Source organism: Monodon monoceros, unplaced genomic scaffold, assembly GCF_005190385.1.
Source record: "Monodon monoceros isolate NGI ecotype Baffin Bay Population unplaced genomic scaffold, NGI_Narwhal_1 Super_Scaffold_13, whole genome shotgun sequence".
NCBI lineage: Eukaryota > Metazoa > Chordata > Mammalia > Artiodactyla > Monodontidae > Monodon > Monodon monoceros.
Window position 1 is genome coordinate 51456727 of NW_021703769.1, and position 18105 is coordinate 51474831.

General features: G+C 52.1%; 2 protein-coding genes across 3 annotated transcripts in view; both read right to left on the reverse strand.

Annotated features, from left to right (window-relative positions):
- Positions 1-4202, reverse strand: part of TRAP1 (TNF receptor associated protein 1) — a 44636-nt gene extending 40434 nt beyond the window's left edge. The window contains exon 1 of one of the 2 annotated variants that reach the window (XM_029220286.1): positions 4057-4202. In XM_029220286.1, the coding sequence (XP_029076119.1) occupies positions 4057-4132 (76 nt within the window). In that variant the 5' untranslated portion in view covers positions 4133-4202. The remainder of the gene's footprint in view (positions 1-4056) is intronic. The other variant, XM_029220287.1, reaches the window with a different exon arrangement.
- Positions 4203-14348: 10146 nt separating this feature from the next.
- The window catches only part of CREBBP (CREB binding protein), a 132068-nt gene continuing 128311 nt past the window's right edge, over positions 14349-18105 (reverse strand). Inside the window, exon 31 of the mRNA XM_029221308.1 lies at positions 14349-17554. Coding sequence (XP_029077141.1) covers positions 15404-17554 — 2151 coding nt within the window. The 3' untranslated portion in view covers positions 14349-15403. The remainder of the gene's footprint in view (positions 17555-18105) is intronic.

Below are 18105 nucleotides of genomic sequence, written 5' to 3' on the forward strand. Positions count from 1 at the left end.
GGTAGGTGGATTCTTAATCAGTGTGCCACCTGGGAAGTGCCTTCACAGCCTGTTTTAATCGTTCTCTACTAAGCAATACTGACAGTCCATCAAGAAACATCAACTCCCTGAATACAGAGAAATACAGCAAAACCAAAAGGGAGGGGCATCTCTGAAGAGTCAAAATACAGGACACAAAATCCACATGCAGAGCTTCAGTTAAACAAGAATATTCTGTCCCCATCCAGAATTCTCCTCTCCTTTAAAAAAAGTTGCTAACAAGTTTTATGATCCAGTTTCCCAACCCTCAACTGAAAACAGAGAGGAGGAGGGAACCTGGCGTCAGAGGCCTGGTAAGTTAAAATGAGAGTAATAGAGGCTAAAAACACAGAAATACTCAGGATGTAGTTTCAGTTTGGGACATTTTATAGACAAAGGAGCCGTCACATCCTAGTGGTCCTGCAGAGGCCTGTGTATTACAACAGAAGACCATAAGTTAACATTCATAATGACCCTGAAAAAAATCAAAGAAAGGTTCTGTCATGTTTCATCTGATGATTAAGTCTTTTAGAAAGACTTCTAATCATAATGGTTGAAATGAAATGTTTTACTACTTTGCAAGTAAGTTTCATGGAAAATCCCTCCAGGCACTCCATTTCCTAAAAATGCTGGAATATCCGTATGTGTGAACTTCAGTGCTTTGCTCACTCCTCCTTCACAGCACACATCGGTTCCCTCACTGTCCCAGTCCTGTAGGAAGACTTGTACCCTTCTATTTTGTTCTTAACGGTATTGCTATACAGATTTTTCTTCTAAAATATGGCATTCATTTTGCCTATCTCAAAATTAATTTCTAATATTCTAATCACATTTCTTGATTATACAGCTGCTAAATAACAGCCATTCTTTCAAAATTAGTCACATCCATGACTCAGCTACACCTGTATTCAATTTACCTATACTTTGGGCATCAAAAAGCAGATGGAAATAATGCCCCCAAGTAGACATTGGTTCTCCAGGCTACAACTTTCATCATTTGTAATTCCTAGTGGCTTTAGCAGAAATAACCAGCCATTCCAGAAATATCCTGGAATCTACCTTTACTAAAAGCTACGGAACTATAGGTAAGTCTCTGTGTGGACGAAGCAAACAGCAGTTTCCTAGTAAAAAAAGGCTAGTGTTCTGTATCAAGGCTGAGCAGAATGGTATTTAAGGAAAATTCTAGCTGCTGCAATGAAGGCACCAAGAACCCAAACCAAGAAAATCCTCTGGCAACTTAAAGTATCTCACTTGAGAGTGAAGTGGATACATTTTCATTGATCCTGAGTCAGTACTTTGGTTTGAGACAGACAAGCAAACACCACCACTGGCCTCTGTAATAGTCTCCTTTGTCCTGTTACAACCTGGTATTTGACATCTGGGAGTGAGAACTGTCATTTTCCTTCAGTGTTTACTCATCAGCCATTTTCCCTCCCTCCCTTGAAGCTGCATGCCAGAGGGGAGCAAAACACCTGGGGATCTTTCTTTTGTCTTAGTTCTGATCAATTACTCAGCCAGTAACTAATAAGGTCTTTACTAACCTATTACATTTGGGTTGATCTTTTGCAGACAGCACAGATAACTCAGGCCCCTCATCCTAACCAAGTGTCCCATTGCCTCCTGGACAGCTGGCCCCACATCCCTCCTCTGTCCACATGCTTCTCTGGTGCTAGCCCTAAGCCCCAGGACCATGGTTTACATAGACGGCACTGCCATTCAGGGTCTAAGCAGTTAACCATTGAAACCTTTGTCCTCATGTTAAATTAGCAACACCCACAGCTGCTTTACTGAGAGAGTGAAATCTGACCAGCAAGTGCTACTCCTTGCATCCCCCAAAACAGCCCAAGAACACCAGAAACTTGCCTGAATTCTTGTGAAGGTTGCAGCACAAGAGGTGGAAGGGCAGAAATCAAATAGTATGGGCCTCACAGTGAGAGCAGAGGGAGGAAGCAAAATAAATCAACAAAATAATAAGTACTAAATGGGTGTTTGCAGTTGACAGGGTTCAGGTGGGGCTCGTTTTGGAGGATGACACAAACCTGCAATGATTTAGCCCTACAACAGAGAAAGCTCACTCTTGTGAACTTTCTGGTGCTTGGAGCAGACTGCCCACCCCTTACAACTCCCCAAAGCAGAAAATTCCAGCAAAGGCTCCAGCTTATAGAGAACAGAAAAGTCATAAGATGTTAACTTAAGCACCAAACAGTCCTACTGTAGCTGCCTCATGCTCTCGTTCTTGCAATGCCAACCGTGAAAATAAGAATGGTACAAAGAATGAATTACAAACACACATGGTCAGAACATCTCAGAACATGGGAAAAGAATCTTAACCTGCAGAGAGCAGGGAAAAAAACAAGTTGGCTACAAAAAAACACAAGAATCAAACTGATATGACTGCTCACCTTTAACGAAGTTGCTGGAAGACAATATAGCAATATCAATCTTTGAAGGAAAATTATTTTGACCTGGAATGCAACACCCAGCCAAACTACTTTACAAGTATGAGGTCAAAATAAAAATCTTTTTAAACACGGTGGGGCTTAGAAAATTTACAACCCATTGACTTTTTCTGCAAAACAAACACAAGGGCATATATATACTCTGCTAAAACAGGAAATAAATCCCAAAAGGAAGGAAGATGTTGAATACAAGAAACGGTAATAAAACCTACAGTTGTCTTATCTGCTAATGCATGATATTTTTAAAAATCATTGTTTAAAAAGAGACTACACCAAAATTTAAAACTCAAGTAACAGAAAAAGCCATAAAAGACATGAAGAGGAAATTCACAGAAGATATACAAATGGCCATTAAACAAATGAAAACATTCTCACTGGTCTCATTCCCTGCTAATGAGAATATAAGTTGATAAAGCCTTTTTGTACAGCAATTTGGCAATATCAGCTAACATTTCAAATACGCACAGGCTCTGAACCATCAATTCTAAAACTCTAATTCTGTAATTCTAAAGAAATGCCACACATGGACACAAAGATTAAATACTCGCCCATTCTATACAGCACTGTAATGACCCCTCCCCCCCAAAAATCTGGAAATAACCTTTATTACGTCCGCTAATAGGGCAATGTTAAGTAAATGATGATACGTCGTAACACAGAATACTACTATGCGTCCATTGTAAAGCCGTAAACCCGTGCATACTGACAGGAAAACATATGTAAGCCATTCTGGAGCTTAAAAAAAAAAAAATCTGTAGCACAATGTATATACGGTTTAGGCCCTTTTACGTAAAAATAGACGTGTGTATTTATATGTGTGTAACTAAGTGTACACAGCCTGGAAGCAACGCCAAGACGTTCACCCGTGGTTACTTCCGAGTGGGGAGTGAGAGCAGAGACTGCGGTCATTCTTTTTTTTTCAACACTGATTTGAGCACCTACCTACCAATTCCAGGCCCTAGGGATACGGCGGGCAACAACCCAGGGTCCACGGGCTGCACGAGAGCCCAGCGTGCCGGTTCTCTGGTTTGCTGCCGCGCGCCGGGCCGAGTGGGCACTCAGGTGTGTGTCGAATGAACGAGTGACCAAGTGGCTTATGCGTTATTCGTGTATAAATCAACTTGGGGGGGGGACAATAAAAACACAACTAAGGGACTTAAGTAATCACCCTGGTGAAGCCCCTTCCCAGCGCACACGCGCCCTTCGATTTCAACTTCCCGAAAGTGCCTTCGGCTCCAGGAACGAGGAGCCCGCGACCCCTCCGCCTCAACCCGGCCCGAGGAGCTCGTTGGAGAGAAGCCTCTGCTGCAGTCACGCGGGCCCGGGCTCAACCCCGTCACCTCCGGGGATATCCGGCAGCCTGGCGCGGGGCCGAGCCAGGTGACACCAGAACGCACCGAGGGCTCAGCGTTCGCCGCTCGCGGCGCGTTGGACGCGTAAACCTCACAAAAATCTCCCAAGCCGAGCACGGAAGAGCCGTCACCGCGCCTCCCACGTAGAAAAGGGGCTCGGGACCCCGAAGGCTCCGCGCGTGCCCGTCCCCACTCGCTTTCCACCCGTCTTGCCCGGCCGCCCTCACCTCCCCGGGCGACCGCCAGCGCCGGGTCCCGCAGGCGGCAGCCCCACAGCAGCAGCGTCCGCAGCTCACGAGCCATGTGCGTCCTCCTGGGCGCCCACAGAAGCCAAGCGTGCCGGGGGCGAGGCCGGGGCGGGGCCTTCTTCGGGCGCGGCGTGGTGACGTCACAGCGCGCGCCCGGCTGCCCGGTCCGCTGCCTGCGCCGGCGGGTGGGCGGGGCCCTCTGTGGCTCGGGCTCGGGCGCGGTCCGGGCTAGGTCTGGCCGCGTGGGGGCAGCCGGACCTGGGGGCGGGACCTCCGTGACCTTGTGCCGCGTTGTCAAGGGCGACGGCCGTGTGCGCTGAGCCGCCGGGGCACTTGTCCGCCGCCAGCTGGCCCTCGGTTTGTGCATCCCAGAAATGGGACAGATGTTAACATCCACCTAGCAGCGTGTGAAAAGGCGGCGCCGGGGCAGAAGCAGTTAACATCTCCAGGGTCTTTATATAAGTCTCGGGCCAACGGTCCAGACCAATGGAAGTCAGTCTCTCCAAACCAAGACAAAACAAATAGCTGGAAAGAGTAAAAGGGAGAATTTCAGGCTTGACTTGTCTACACCAAAACTTGGGAGCCAACTCCCACCAGCAAGACTGGGCTTATTCATCATTCCAAATCTCTCGCCTTCCTGGAGGTAAGAGTCTGGTTGGAGATTCGGACTATCAACTTCCTTTCTCACAGAGTTCCAAACCACGTAAAATGCAGATTCTCCAGCACCGCCTGAAGTGAGGCTCAGGCAGCCCCCTAGATGATTATGAGGCACACTGAAGACTTGCTGCCACGATCAAATAATTGCACACAAATGGGTTACTCGAGATTGTGACAGGATCTGCTAAGAACAGGAGCCAGGAGAGTGTCCCCCAGTGGGACCTGGACATAGCTGGGGCCACGGGAGGGGGTGTGACAGGGAACACTTGCAGGTCGAAAGTGGTATGGATGATCCCCAAGTTCCAGGCTTAAGTAATGTAAAAGAGGTGGGCAGATTTGGATGGAAGAGCAGGAGTTCTCTCACCTGGAAGACTCCATCAGCCTCCTGACTGGCTCCCCATTCTCTGCACAGCAGCTGATCATACACACTCCTCAGTCAGGGTCCTCCAGTGGTTTCCCTGCACATAATCAATTCCAAACCCCTTCTGCCTCGGCCTCCAAACCCTGCATAACCTTACCCCCACATCACTCCCTCCTTCACGATACTCCAGACACATGAGCTAGTCCCAGGTATAGTGTTTCCAGGATACCGCTGAACTGAGGGGTCTCAGCCTCACATTTCATGTGTTGTTCACTCCACTCAGGAAATCATCTCTTTTGTAAGAGCTGACACATTGGTCTATGGGGCAATAGATCTAGCTTGGGGAGCCCTCTTATTACAGGAAGAGGAAGTAGTATTTGGCAAAGGGAGGAGGGAAACCTAGGCTTCAGTGAAGGATGGCGGTGGGTGGGGGCTACTAGGACCCTTCTGTCCTCTCTCAGTCTGTGGCCTTCAGAGACATAACCTCAGCCACAGATCTTTGTGATATTGGGTCCCCTGGTAGCCCAAGGAACTGTGGCTTTTTAAAGTGCCCAGGGATCCAAGCGAATCTTGAGGGGGTCATGAGAAGATTTCAGGCCTATGCAGACAAGGAAAATGGAAGAAAGGAAAGAATGAATAGAGTACTTGAGTTGAATTAATCGAGACTGGCAGGGAGTTGCTTGGGGAGAGCAGAGAGAGAAACAGAGGAGGGGAAGGGAGGGGGAGACCCCCTGGATCTCCCAGCCACCACTGTGGCCACTATGAAGCTGCCCATTCCTTTTGCAGAAGTCACTGCCTTCCCCTGGGGGTAAGCTGACAGCCATGAAAAATGCCTGCTGCATTATTCACAATAGCCAGAAGGTAGAAGTAACCCAAGTGTCCATTGATGGATGAATGGATAAACAAAACATGGTATATACATGCAATGGAATATTATTCAGACTTAGAAAGGAAGGAAATTCTGACACATGCTACAACGTGGATGAACCTTGAGGACATCGTGCTAAGTAAAATAAGCCAGTCACAAAAAGACAGTGTATGATTCCACTGACATCAGGTAGTTAGAGTAGTCAAATTCATAGAGACAGAAAGTAGCATGGTAGGTGCCAGGGGCTGAGGGAGGGGGACTGAGAAGTTAGTATTTAATGGGGACAGAGTTTCAGTTTTGCAAAATGAATAGAGTTCTGGAGAGGATGATGGTGATGGCTGCACAACAGTATGAACGTATTTGATACCCTTAAAAATGATTGAGGAACTTCCCTGGTGGCACAGTGGTAAAGAATCCACCTGCCAATGCAGGGGACACGGGTTAGATCCCTGGCCCGGGAAGATCCCACATGCCGCGGAGCAACTAAGCCTGTGTGCCACAACTACTGAGCCTGCGAGCCACAACTACTGAGCCTGCGCGCCTAGAGCCTGTGCTCCACAACAAGAGAAGCCACCACAATGAGAAGCCCGCGCACCGCAGTGAAGTACAGCTGCCGCTCGCCGCAACTAGAGAAAGCCAGAAAGCCCATGTACAGCAATGAAGACCTAACGCAGCCCCCTAAAAAAGGAAAGATTGAAATTTTGTGTATATTTTACCACAATTAAAAAAAAATGCCTACTGCAAAGAAAAATCTAATTTGACTGCCTCCCTTTTTCTTCATTTCTTTGTTCAAAGCACCAACTTCTGGGCAAGCTTCTCCCTTCATCAGGCAACATCCTGGGAGTTCCCAGAGGAGGAAAGGCTCATGGCTGTCGGTTACTTCTTGGCCCGGAAAGGTCCCAGCGATGATCAAATTTTTTTCTCAATTTCATGTATCCTTTTATAAGGCAGATTCCTTTTTGAAGCTAGAATATGGGAGTGGGAGGTGAGGAGAGGAACTCCCAGACAGTCCTGCAGACCCCGGGTGTAGTCTGAAAGCTATTCTATAATTGTCTTAGTGTTCGGGCCTTAGGGGCAAGGATTTCCTCCAGCAGGCACAGACCTATACAGCCCCGTCTGGGACAAGGGCAGCTGCAGCTTGGAGGCCTCTGACCGAAGCCTCAGAAACAGTACCTCTCCCTGGGTTTCTGAGGCATCAAAACGTTCAAATTCAGAGAAGCACTAATGGCCCGGTGGTACCTGCACAGGGCTTTGTGCATTCCTTAAAGTCCTTTTCATCATTTGCAGTACTTTCATGCCAACTCAGCATGGATTGGAACTCAGAAACCTAGTATTTTGCTGAATCGCTTGACAGCTATCTCAGTATGTTTGACAAAGGTCAATCCTCCCAACTTGAGAGACCCGTCCAAGGCAGCACGGCTCCATTTGACCCCCACTGGCACACATGCTGATGGTGGGATTCTGCCAGAAGCAAGACCTGTGGTCCTTCATGGAGGCAGGTGCAGCCACTTAGCAGGACCTGGCCTGGAACTCACTAGGACATTTCTAATTTCACTGGATGACTCTGAGGCTTTTTCTCCAAACGGCTCATTCTACTTTGCCAGTGGCCACTTTTAATTTTACCATCAAGGACACTGGGAATGTCACAGGCTGATTCCACAAACCCCCACAACTTTGAGGGGTGAATGAACCCGAGGTCTCCTTTTTCTTCCCCTACAGCATCAGCAGTCAGTCCAGCCCCCTCTATGGGGCTCCGTGGCCACCCACTAGGTGGGTGGCCCTTGGCAATCCCCTGTCCTATGGGGCCCTTCCACCGTGAACACTGCCTGTGCCCCTGCAGGAGGGGCCATCCTGGTGGGCTCCCAGTCTCCCTGTCCAGCGTGATGAACCTAAGACAGTTGAATCTGGACAACCACGAAGTATCTCTGGTGGGGTCTCCTCTGAGTGACTGGCTCTGGGGAAGGCAGCAACCTCCACTCTTGCATTTCTTCCTGGAAACTTCCACTGGGAGATACCACTGGGCGAACTAGCCCTGAGGGCATGTGTTCAAGGGTGCATTCTGTCCTGGCAAAGAGCTGAGATCACAATTTTTTCCTAGCTTGTGGATGACATCATTTTAGGAATAAAAAATGTCCACCAAACCTCAAGTCTACCGCGTCTATTGCTTACGAGAAAGACAAGTGAGAATGAGTTTGTCCGAGAGGCTCCACAGGGTGAAAGGCAGCTCTGTTCTATGCGTGCTGGCATGCACGTGCACGCGTGTGCCTGGGCCAAGCTGATGGCCCTGTACTTCCTAGAGCTGCCATTCTCATGCGACGCTTGGAGGAAACAGAGTGGCTGTGTGGGAGGCTTTGCCTGCTGGGAGGCCTCTTTCCCTGCTTGGCATGGCTTCCTGGTGGCTGCAGGGTTCCCTCCTTCAATGCCTGCTCTGTGCTGACAAGGCCCTGCCTCCCTGAAGGACTGGCCCTTTGCCTGGGCACCCTGGGCCTCTACTCCAGACAGAGCCCTGCCCAGATGGTGTCCTGAGCAACACCTGGTATCAGGCCCCACCCGGTAGGTGAGCAGCTTTTGCAAAATTCTCCTCGCAGAGACTGCATCTCCTCAGGTGTGAAGAGGGTTCCCTCAGTCAGGATTCTCTGGTCCAACGGGGGATCAGAGGACAGGTGGAGATGCAGACCATTGGCCATTTTCCCTGACTCCTAGGGCAGCCTCTCTTGGCGCAGGCACAGGGCGGAGGAGGTTGTTGTCCATCAGCATCACTGGGGCTCGTCTGAGTGGTGAGTGCTGTGCCTGCAGTTCAGGAAACAGGAGGGACAGACTGACCCTGGCACTCACTCCCCAGGAGCCAAAGAACAGGCCGCAGTGTGATCACATGGCCTGGAAACTGGCTGGGGGGCAAGGCGCCCCTCCTGCTTCTTTGTTTGCTTCACAATCCGCATTTTTTACAAATGCACTTCACAGCCAGGATGCCTCCCTGCATCAGACAAAACGGTGGGGATGCCCTTTCCAGGTAACTCAGGGCTTTCAGCCCACTGGGGCTGCCCACAGCCTCGGTTCTGCCTGGACTCCTGTCCTGTCTAGGGGACCCCAGGCGAGAACCACTTGCCCAAACCCCCTCTCCCCACACCCATGTTTTATCATGAACATTAAGACTGAGGCAGTTTTCCAGTCAAGATGGTCTGCTCTTGGTCCCATGCAGCCTGGCTACTCAAAGCAGATGAGGGCCGGCAGCAGCAGCCTCGCCTGGGAGCTTGTTAGAAACACGGAATCTCGGCACATCACCCCTGCCCTCACCCCCACTGGCCTCAGTTCTACAGAATCAGGATGTTGGCAAGATCCCAGCTAATCAATCCGCATGCACGTTAAGCTTGAGAAGGAAGCACAGTCCTGAGGACACATGGCGGTGGAGGATCGTGTGCTTCCTGAACCGTGGAGCAGCCTGCGATCCTCGATCCTCGGCCTGACGAAGAGATGCTTCGTTTCCCGCACCAACAGGGCACAGTGCCCCGGCTTTGAGCCCCAGCACCTTCCTCCAGGACGTGCCTCTGTTGATTGAGTCCTCCCAGGGCTGCATGTCACCGCCCAGGAGCTGATCGATAAACACTTGCTGAGGGGACAGGCTCCGTGCTTCTCGGAACATCAGCTGGAAGCAGCAGGTGTGCATCAGGAGACCTGAAGCTGCTCGTTCCAGAAGGAAAGGGGCCTCAGCTTGGTGCCACTCACGTCTTTCCTGCCACTTCTGACACTCAATGCCCTCTTCCCACACGAGGACCCCTGCTCCTCACCCAGGAAACCACAGCTCAGAACTTAAGTGTCCGGAGGGTGGGGAACCCGAGGGTCCCCTGTGCTCTTGCCTGCGGAGGCCTTGCTCTCACTGGTGACCCCAATTCTGGCTGCTGAGCTCCTGTTAGCTCTGAGTGCCTCCTGCATGGCCCCTGGGACCCCTTGCTTCCCTGGCCCTCTCTACATCTGACTTTGGGAGCACAGCTGCGATGCCAGCATTTGGTCCCCAAGGCTCTCCCTCTGTCAGTAGACACCCCTCCCCATGCAGCAGCACAGGAAGCAACCCTCCCTCTTCTGCGGGCCTCGACCCTGTGCCAAGATGTGAGGGGCCCAGGGTGGGCTCAGAGAGGACAAGGAAGGGTCCAGGCACAGGGACCCCGGCACACCCCTTGCCATCCTTTCCAAGGGTGTCCTTTCTGGACATTTTCCTGAGGGACTTGTGGATGCAGGGTCCTCACCCTCACTTGCAACATTCCCTAAACATCACCACCTCCCTTGAGGATCAGTTGTTGGATCCATATCATTGTTATGCCTATATATCATTTTAAAAAAATTAGTGAATTCCCTGGCAGTCCAGTGGTTAGAAATCTGTGCTGTCACTGCTGAGGGCCCAGGGTTCAATCCCTGGTTGGGGGAACTAAGATCCCACCAGCCATGCGGTGTGGCCAAAAAAAGAAAAACGTTAATAAGAGGATTTCTTGTTGCTGGCCCAGAGCCGTGGGACCCATGATCAGACGATAAACCCCATTTCCATCACTAAGCGCTCTCTAGGAGTTGGGTGGGAGGTGGGTTAGGGTCATCTACACTGGGAGCTGGGAGCTGTGGCCACTACAGTTGACCAACACTGTCAACATTTCTTCTCTGACGCCGAAGTGAGCCAGTGGGCACCAGACACAGGCAAGCTCAGGCCCACACTGTCCTTTGTGAGGACCTGGTTACCACATACCACTGTCTGCCGTGTTCAAGGGGCTACAATGTACTGCAACACCCCTGCTTTGCCAGGGTACCCCAAAGTGGGCTCAAGGGGAATCTGTGGAATAGGAGGGGAGGCAGGCGTGTGGGAGGGTTTTCAGGGCTGGAGGAAAAGCTCCTCTCGAACGAAAGGGGAGAGTGTGGTTGGGGCCAGCGGCCCATGTCAGCCCTTGGTGCTCATGAATTCAGGTAAGTCAGTCCCTCTGTTCTCCCACCTCATGGCTGGGCAGAGGGGTGGACACGCGTTTAAACAGCACTTGTTACCTGGTATCACTACCTTTCACGAGGCCAGGAAGGCAGAAGAGCTCGCTCACAGCCACGGCCAAGGCCCTGGTGCCGTCACTGACCCCACCTCACAGGCACCTCCGGCCCACACTTGCTATGACCTGGTCTCTCACTCCAAGGTCTCTTCCTGACCCCCTGACTTTTATACCACTTCCTAAGGTGTTCTAAGCTGTCAACGCCCTTTGAATCTTTCAGTTTAGTGAAGTAACTTCAGTCATATCACAGTCAGTGGATCTGAGTCCATCCTCTATGGAGAGGCGCGAGCTCATTGGAAGCACCATTTGCATCCTCAGCTCCTCATCAGCGTCCCTCAGCCTTGTCATTGTCAGCCTGGGTGCTACATTCACTTATGCTAGTATCTCATGACTGACCCGTTTCCCTGCTCTTGATTTTGCAGTGAACACGGGATGCCCTGGGAAGGTGCCGTGTGGCTTTATGATCCCAGGTGGACACTGGCCCCAGCCCCACGCGCTCCTGCACCATCCACCTGCTGAGGTGGCACCACCACAGTGTCTACTTCCCAGCACTGGCCTTGTGTCAAGGACTTCCTGGCTTCTCCCTGTCTGCCACCCATATTCAGCTCCTTTCCTTTTTCGGAGTAGCTTATTTTCTCATGCAGTTCTAAAAGCACATTTTGGCTCAAATGAAATCTTTTGGTTCCACTTTACAGCAATCAAAAGTTGCATGTCTTCAGCCTGAGATCTTAGAAGCCTCTTCACCTCGTGTTACACAGCCATTGCAGTCGACTCCTGTTTTTTTTGTTTTTTTTTTTTTTTTTTTTTTTTGCAGCACGCGGGCCTCTCACTGTTGTGGCCTCTCCGGTTGCAGAGTACAGACTCCGGACGCGCAGGCTCAGCGGCCATGGCTCACGGGCACAGCCGCTCCGCGGCATGTGGGATCTTCCCGGACCGGGGCACGAACCCGTGTCCCCTGCATCGGCAGGTGGACTCTCAACCACTGTGCCACCAGGGAAGCCCCGACTCCTGTTTTTAACACACTGAATTCTCAAAAACATAATCAAACACGTGCACGAGACAAAATCAGCTGAACCCCTTTATCTTATGACTGGCTGCTAAGCTAATTCTACGGGTTGTTAGCCAACTGGAACCATCTTTGAATCCAAGCAGTTTTACCAGCTTTTATTATAAACACCAGCACATTTCAAGTTTCCTCTTTTTTGTCCCCCAGAATTTCAGGCAACTTTATTCATGGCAGAAGTTCCCTCCTTTTTTTTTTTTTTAATAAGTTTATTTATTTTTGGCTGCGTTGGGTCTTCGTTGCTGCACGTGGGCTTTCTCTAGCTGTGGTGAGCGGGAGCTACTCTTCGTTGTGGTGCGCAGGCTTCTCACTGTAGTGGTTTCTTTTTGTTGTGGAGCATGGGCTCTAGGCACGTGGGCTCAGTAGTTGTGGCTCGCGGGCTCTAGAGCGCAGGCTCAGTAGTTGTGGCACCTGGGCTTAGCTGCCCCGCAGCATGTGGGATCTTCCCGGACCAGGGCTTGAAACTGTGTCCCCTGCATTGGCAGGCGGATTCGTTTTTAATTTTTAAAAAAATATTTAAATTTTATTTATTTTTGGCTGCATTGGGTCTTCGTTGCTGCACACAGGCTTTCTCTAGTTGTGCCAAGTGGGGGCTACTCTTTGTTGCAGTGTGTGGGCTTCTCATTGTGGTGGCTTCTCTTGTTGTGGAGCACAGGCTCTAGGTGTGTGGGCTTCAGTAGTTGTAGCACGTGGGCTCAGTAGTTGTGGCACACGGGCTTAGCTGCTCTGCGGCATGTAGGATCTTCCGAGACCAGGGCTTGAACCCGTGTCCCCTGCATTGGCAGGTGGATTCTCAACCACTGCACCACGAGGGAAGGCCCAGAAGTTTCCTCTTTTTGATCACAAATATAGGACGTTTTTCTCTTCCTAAGTAGACAGCATGTGAGACACCGCATCGGGGCTTTCCAGCTCTCACAGAAACTTCCTTACGTCAAGTGCCAGGTTAGCATCCAGCCCACACCCTTGGCCGCATCCTTTGGCAACAAGATTGCATGGGACTCCAAGAGGATGAGGTTGGCAGTTTTGGATTCTGGGATGACCTGAAGGAGACTCACCATTGGCCAGGTTAAAAGGGCTGCACATCCGAAGTGTGGGCCTGGAGCTGCTTCTCCAGGCCCCAGACAGCTCACACTTCTTGTCTGAACAGACTCAGTCCAGGGCTTTCCCATCAGTGCAGAAGGCGACCGGGAAGAGGGTCACGGACACGGGACTTGAGCACGTTAAGTGAGGTTGGCATGTGGCCATGGAGGGCCTGACCCCGCTTCCCTTTGGGGATGGGTAGGGATGGGGGTTGGTTGGTGGTGAGATGGTGGTCTTAGTCTTACCTGGCTAAATCTACAACATTAGAACAAGATTCGAAGCCCCGTGTAACAACTAATTTCTTAGAGAGTTTCCTCAAATTTAAATTCCCAGTTCAAGTGTTTTGAAAAGATTTCTGTGAATACAGAGCCAAAAGGAAAGCTATTTGGGCTGTGATTTCTAAGCCTGACATCACAACCCCTCGGTTGAGACCACCCTTGGTTGGGGGACAGGGGAATGAAGCAGGACTCCACTTGCCTGTGCCCTGGGAGGGGGTGCACAGACCAAAGAATGAATGTCAGCTCTCCTGGCGGTGGTCTTCCTCATAGATGTCATTGTTATAGCATTCAGGACCTCGAGTGTCACCCCCTCAGTTAAGGGCCCCTGGAATTGGACTCAGAGAGGAGGGGTGGACCAGGTGGCCGAGTGCAGGTGTTGCTCGAAGCTGGAGGCCTCTTCTCACCCCAGCGGGGCTGGTGGCCAGTGTTCCACATGGTTCCCCCAGCGGCCCCCAGGGCAGCACCTCGCTGTTTCTAGAGGAAGTTGGAGGAGGCAGGGCTGGAGCTGCATCTGCCCAGCCCAGCGTCAGAGGCCGTGGCGGCATCCTCCCTCACTGAACCAGGATTTGGGGGCAGGCCAGGAACCCCCTCTAGTCCCCGGAACACCCTTGGCATCAATTCTGGGATTGGCACGTAGGAGCGGGGATGGGGTGGGGGTGGCTAAGACGGGGAGTGTGGACAGGCGACAAAGTGCTGTTTCAGGGCCACTTGTGTCCCCGGCTCTGGGTGAGGTTCTTCCATGAGCAGCAAAGGAGGGCCCTCCAGGCCTTGGCTGAGCCCAGCTGCCTCCCCCACCCCCCGCTCCCGGCCACCAGGACCGCGGCCCCCACCTCTCCTCTGTGAGCAAACAATCAGAATCATGTCTTACAAAGAACAGACTCCAAAAATATATATAAATAAATAAAAACCTTAAACATTCTTACAGGGATCTTAAAGAACAGAATACATGTTAAAAACTTCAGTAATTTATATCAATTTTAAGCGGTACTTTATATACAATGGGGGAAAAAAACACATGCATAGTCCAAATACAATGTTGAAAACAGCATTTTCATAACAAAAGAGCTGGAACACGAAGTGTTAACACCATGTACATGAATTCAAGGACCACCCTTTTTGTCTGTTGCACACAGTTTATTTAACAATATGATATAAGAAATGAGTTGGTACTTTACCATTCTATACAGTGATTGAAACTTCTTGAATTTTCTTATTTATAGTAATTATAGCGCTTGCATGATTTACACTAGAATTGCTTTTCCTCATTTCAAGTTTCACATAGAAGAAAGAAAAGAATGCTTCTTCTCTATTAACATTAGCATGGTCTAAGAGAGTGATCATCCCTATTTTTTGTCTAAAACCAGTTTTATCAGAGAAACAAAGCAACAATTTCTACATCTGCAAGACAAGAGTTTGGCTTAAGCCAGTATGTATAGATAGATGTGTGTGTGGGTGTGTACGTGTGTGCGCTCAGGAGCCAATTCCTATCATCCACGGGTAATACTTGGAGACGCCCACAGAGTTCACTATAGAAAAAATCTTCCCGCAACGTCAGAAAGTTATCGGGATACATTATAAGCTTGCATTATTTCAGGAATCAGTTTCTGAATATTATTTTTCTTCTCACTTTTAAACATAAATGTTTAAAGTCTTGAAAATACAAATAAAAAATATGAATATAATGAACTTGTTTTTCCCGTTAAAAAAAGGCATGAGTCACCAGCAATGACGACAAAAAGAATCCAAACAAAACCCCCCTCCCCCCAAAACAAAAAACAAAAAACGAAAAAAAAAAAAGAGAGAGAGAGACCAGATATTTAAATCAACTGGTTTTTAACAAAAAAATATATTCTTTGTATTGTTTCTTTAAACAGCAATCTACCCTTCCACGGCTTGGAAGTAGCAGTTCCATCTAGGAATAAAAAGAGCCCAGATGCCTGGATTTCAGTACAAAAGGTCCAAGAACATGAAAGGGAAAAAAAAACAAGTGATGCTCTCACAATGCTACAAACCCTCCACAAACTTTTCTAGGGTGTCTCCCGTGGTGTCGCCGACCAGGGACAGCTCATTGGACAACGCACTCCTGTTGGGGGTGTTCAGCTGGGGGAGCATTGCATTCTGTTCGGGGTTCCCCAAGTGTCCCTGATCTATGGAGCTGGCCATGGTGACTGCAAGTCCTGGGTGGGGGGAACCAGTCTGGGGCGAGACGTGGTGTGGTGAAGGCTGGGGCTGTATCCGTGGCGACGGGCTGGAATGTGGAGGCTGGGACTGGGGCCGTGGAGACTGGACAGGGGCCGGAGACCGCACCTGGCTACTGAGGGACGTGGCCATCTGCTGGCCGGGGAGGTGCGAGGCCTGCGGCTGTCCTGAGAGCATGTGCTGCTGGGGGCTCATGGGGTTCGGCTGGCCCGGGGACCCGATCTGCTGCTTCATCTGCTGCTGCTGCAGAATCCGCTGTTGCAGGGCCTGCTGGATGTTGGGCGTGCTGTCTGAGCCCAGCCCAGGCTGCCCCATCTGGCTGAGCTGTCCCATCTGGGCTGCCATCTGGCCCATGGAGCTGCCCTGGATGGGGAGGTGCTGCTGCATCCGCTGCTGTTGCATGGCCGCGGGGTAGCCTCCGGGTCCCTGAGGCTGCTGGAACTGGCCGTGCCCCGCCATGCCCCCGGCCATGCCGGCACTGCCCTGCTGCTGCTGCTGCTGCTGCTGTTGCTGCTGCTGCTGCTGCTGCTGCTGCAGGAGCTGCCTTCGCAGCATCTCTCTGTACTGTGGGTTCATACTTGCCATGCTGGGGTTGTGCCCCGGGTTCATGATGTTCAGGGCCTGGCCCTGGGGGTTCAGGCCGCCCATCGCCGGCTGCTGAGGAGGCACACCGGGCCGTGGCCCGCCGGCTTGCATGGCATTCAGGTTCTGCAGGCTGGGCTGCTGGTGCAAGCCGGGCTGGGGCTGCAGGCCGGGCTGGGGCTGCAGGCCAGGTTGGGGCTGCAGGCCGGGCTGACTGGCCACGTACTTGGCCGTGCGTTGTTTAATGAAAGCTGCCATCAGCTGAGGATTGGACTTGAGGATGTTGAGCACCTGCTGCTGCTGCTGTGGGGAGCTGGGGGACTTCAGGGTCCGAAGCAGGTCCTGCAGGGCGCCGGGCGAGATGCTCCGGGGCGGTTGCACGCTGGGCATCCGTGGCCCGGCCACGGCCGGCTGGGCCTGCATGGACATCACGGGTCTCGGCATGCCTGGCATCGGCTGCTGCTGGGGGATGGGCGCCTGCTGCCACTGCCCAGGTGGCAGGTTGGGCACGACGGGCCCGCTGACCTGGTTGGGTCGGGGCACGTTCAGGCCCACGGGGGCCATCTGGCTCACCGGGGTCACCATGCCCGTGCGCCCTGGGGGCATGCCGTTGTTGATGTTCACCCGGTACAGGTGCTGCTGCTGCTGGGCCTCCCGCTCGATCTGCCGGGCCGCCTCCACTGCCGCGGGTGGGGGCTGGGCGGGGGGCGGTGGGGCTGGCACCTGGTTGGTGGGCTTCCCGGTGGACACCGTTGTGGGGGGCTGAGTCCGGGCCACACTGGGGAAGCCGGCTGGTGACATGTTCACGGGCGAGGGCTGCGGCTGGGCGGGGGGCTGTGGCGTCTGGGGCGTGCTGGGCTGCTGCGTGGGGGTCCCGGGTGGTGCTGAGGTAGGGGAAGGTAGGCTCTGCTGAGGCACGTTGCGGGTGTTCATGGTGGCCATCCGCCGGCGCATGAGCTGGGCCTGCTGCAGGCGGTGCTGGATCTGCTGCTGGCGGAGCTTGTGTTTGATGTTGAGGCAGAAGGGCACGGGGCACTTGTTTTCTTGGCAGTGTTTGGCGTGGTAGCAGCAGAGGGCAATGAGCTGCTTGCACACTGGGCAGCCGCCGTTGGTCTTGCGCTTGCAACCCTTGGTGTGCTGCACCACCCGCTTCATCTTCTGGCAGGACGGCAGTGAGCAGTTGGCGTTGCGGCACTGACAGGCGTGCACCAGGGACTGGATGCAGCGCTGGATGCTCAGGCGCCGTGACTCCTGGGGGCTCTTGGACTGTGGCTCACCCTGGCTGCTGCCCTCGTCGTCCAGGCCCAGCCCCCACTTCACCATCTTGTGGGTGTGGCTCTTCGTGTTGTAGCAGTTGATGCAGAGGTCATAGTCCTGCGGGTGAGGACAAGGGACAAGCCAGCATCAGCACGCGGCCCTGACCGCCAGCTCCCCCCCGCATCCCCACGAGGCTCACAGATGCCAAACATGTCTGCTCCCCAGAACCTTCACTCCCGGGAACACTCCACAGCCCAGAAATTCCAGAGACACCGGTCCACCTACTTGCCCTCTTCTGGGGGCCCCTCTGCCTTCTCCCAACCTGCTAGCTCGCAGCGTGTGTGGCTTCGTGAGCACCCTGAGGCTGGGGCCCCTACGCTCTGGGGCTGCTGCGGGTGCCCTCGGTGCATCCCCAGAGCTCTGCTGGGCAGCCGGTGGGCGGGCACTGGGGCTGAGAGGCCTTTACCAGGAGGAAGGCCCTGGGCTCGCACCATGGCAACATAATGCCCCCTCCCCAGGTTTCTAAAAGCTGCACCTGGAGACGGAGACCACAAAGCACTAGATTTGGAGGATGAGCCCTGTGACCAGGACTGCTAACCTTCTCACAGCAAGGACGTGAAAATCCCCACAGTGGGAAATAAGAGAGAGGACAAAAGGAAGCTGGAGAG